The sequence below is a fragment of the Mesitornis unicolor genome, unplaced genomic scaffold (genome assembly GCF_000695765.1).
Source record: "Mesitornis unicolor isolate BGI_N332 unplaced genomic scaffold, ASM69576v1 scaffold12325, whole genome shotgun sequence".
In the NCBI taxonomy this organism is placed as follows: domain Eukaryota; kingdom Metazoa; phylum Chordata; class Aves; order Mesitornithiformes; family Mesitornithidae; genus Mesitornis; species Mesitornis unicolor.
Window position 1 is genome coordinate 1,908 of NW_010187539.1, and position 1,706 is coordinate 3,613.

Here is a 1,706-nt window from a genome sequence, read left to right on the forward strand (position 1 = left end):
ATTTAAGTATAACTAACCTATTACAGAAAAGAGGGTTATCACTAACCAATTAATGTAAGTTTAGGAGGAGTTTTGTGAATCATGTATTAAGATAAATATGTTGTAATTTCTGTGTATGGTGTGCTTGATTTGTGGGAAACCACTGAGCACCCAGCCTTGTGCAACTCCAAAATAAAATAAATGTCTCCACTTGGTGTGTGAGATTGGCTAATTGCATGCTGGGTGACGAATCTGACTTTTTTGGACAACAACAGGACCAGGTTGTCACCCCCCTGTAACAGGCCCAAGCCCCGAGGTCCAGGCTGTGCCTCCCCCCCCATATGACATGCCCAGTTTCTACCTCGTGACAGATCCAAACCTCTGGGACAGACCATGCCACCCCATATCAGACCTTAGCCCCACCTCACTCCAGCTCAGACCCCGCCCCCACCTAAGCGCAACCCTTCCAGTGGCGATGGCGTGCGCAGGCAGTGTGTGACGTCGGACGGCCTCGGAGGGGTGGGGGAGGAGGAGGTGCGTGGGGCAGAGCTGAGCCGCACCGTCGGGTTATGTCTCTGATCCCGTGTCCTGGGCCCTGCCACCATGACGCCTGCCATCTTCTTCTGGTGCACCTTCATTGCCTTCAAGCTGGCACTTGGCCTCTTCCTCTTCACCATTGCCTACGACTTGCTCCACATCATCATCCTTGTCTCTGGGTCAGTCCTGCACCAGCACTGGTGCCACTGTGGGTACTGGTGTGGGCATGGAGGGGGCACTGGTACTGGTATTGGTACTGGTATGGCACCAGTATTGGTGCTGGTACCAGCATGGACGTGACAGGAATGTGACTGGTACTGGCAGAGGTGCAACAGGGTGACTAGTGCTAGTGCCATTGTGGGTATGACAGGGACACCAGTACCAGTGCTGGCATGGGGTCAGTAGAGCACTGGAACCAATATAGGGTCAGTAGTGGTACTGAGATGCACACAGCAGGGGCGGTGGTACCGGTATCACCATGGGATCAGTAGAGGTCAGTATTGGTACTGATATCAATATGAGCCTGGCACTGGTATTGGTACTGGTGTGGGCTTGGCAGGGGCACTGGTGCCAGTTCTGGTTACCAGCAGAGGAGGAGTGCAGGCACAGTAGTGGTACCAGTACAGGCACCATCCGCCTAGCACTGGTTCCAGAACAGTGCTGGTACTGGTAGGAAAGTGGACATAACTGGGACACTGCTGCCAGTGATAGTACCAACACAGAGGGGTGTGGGCATAGTGCTGATGAGCACGGGCATGGCACTGGTACCAGTCCTGGCATGGCACCAGTGCCAGCAGGCGCTCTCTCTCTTGCAGGGCTTTCTTCTGGCTGATGTCACTGCTGTTCTCCTCCCTCATTTGGTTTATCGCCATTAAAGCCAGTGACCCCCAGGATGAGTTGTTGCAGAAGGGGCTTTTGATATTTGGGATGATGTTCTCTGTGCTGCTGCAGGAGGCCTTCCGCTTCCTCTACTACAGGCTCCTCAAGTAAGGGCATGTCCCACACTGCTCCAGCGCTGCTGGGTGGTCCTCCTGCCCTTCCAACTATGGCGGATCCAGATTTTGGCTGGGAGATCCTGCGTGGAGGGGGATGCAGAGTGTGGCACCAAGCCACCTTGGTCCTCGCTGGGAGCACATGGTTGGTACTTGTGTCGGTATGTTGACCTCGAGCGGGTCTTGGATGGCAGAACA

The 1,706-nt window shown here is 54.3% G+C and overlaps 1 protein-coding gene across 1 annotated transcript; it reads left to right on the forward strand.

Annotated features, from left to right (window-relative positions):
- Window positions 1-582: 582 nt before the first annotated feature.
- On the forward strand, window positions 583-1,502 carry LOC104541425 (gamma-secretase subunit Aph-1b-like; the record flags this gene model as incomplete). Its single annotated transcript, XM_010185484.1, has 2 exons — window positions 583-695; window positions 1,332-1,502. Coding segments are annotated over exons 1-2 (284 nt in total), but the record flags the coding sequence as incomplete, so codon positions are not given.
- Window positions 1,503-1,706: the final 204 nt, after the last annotated feature.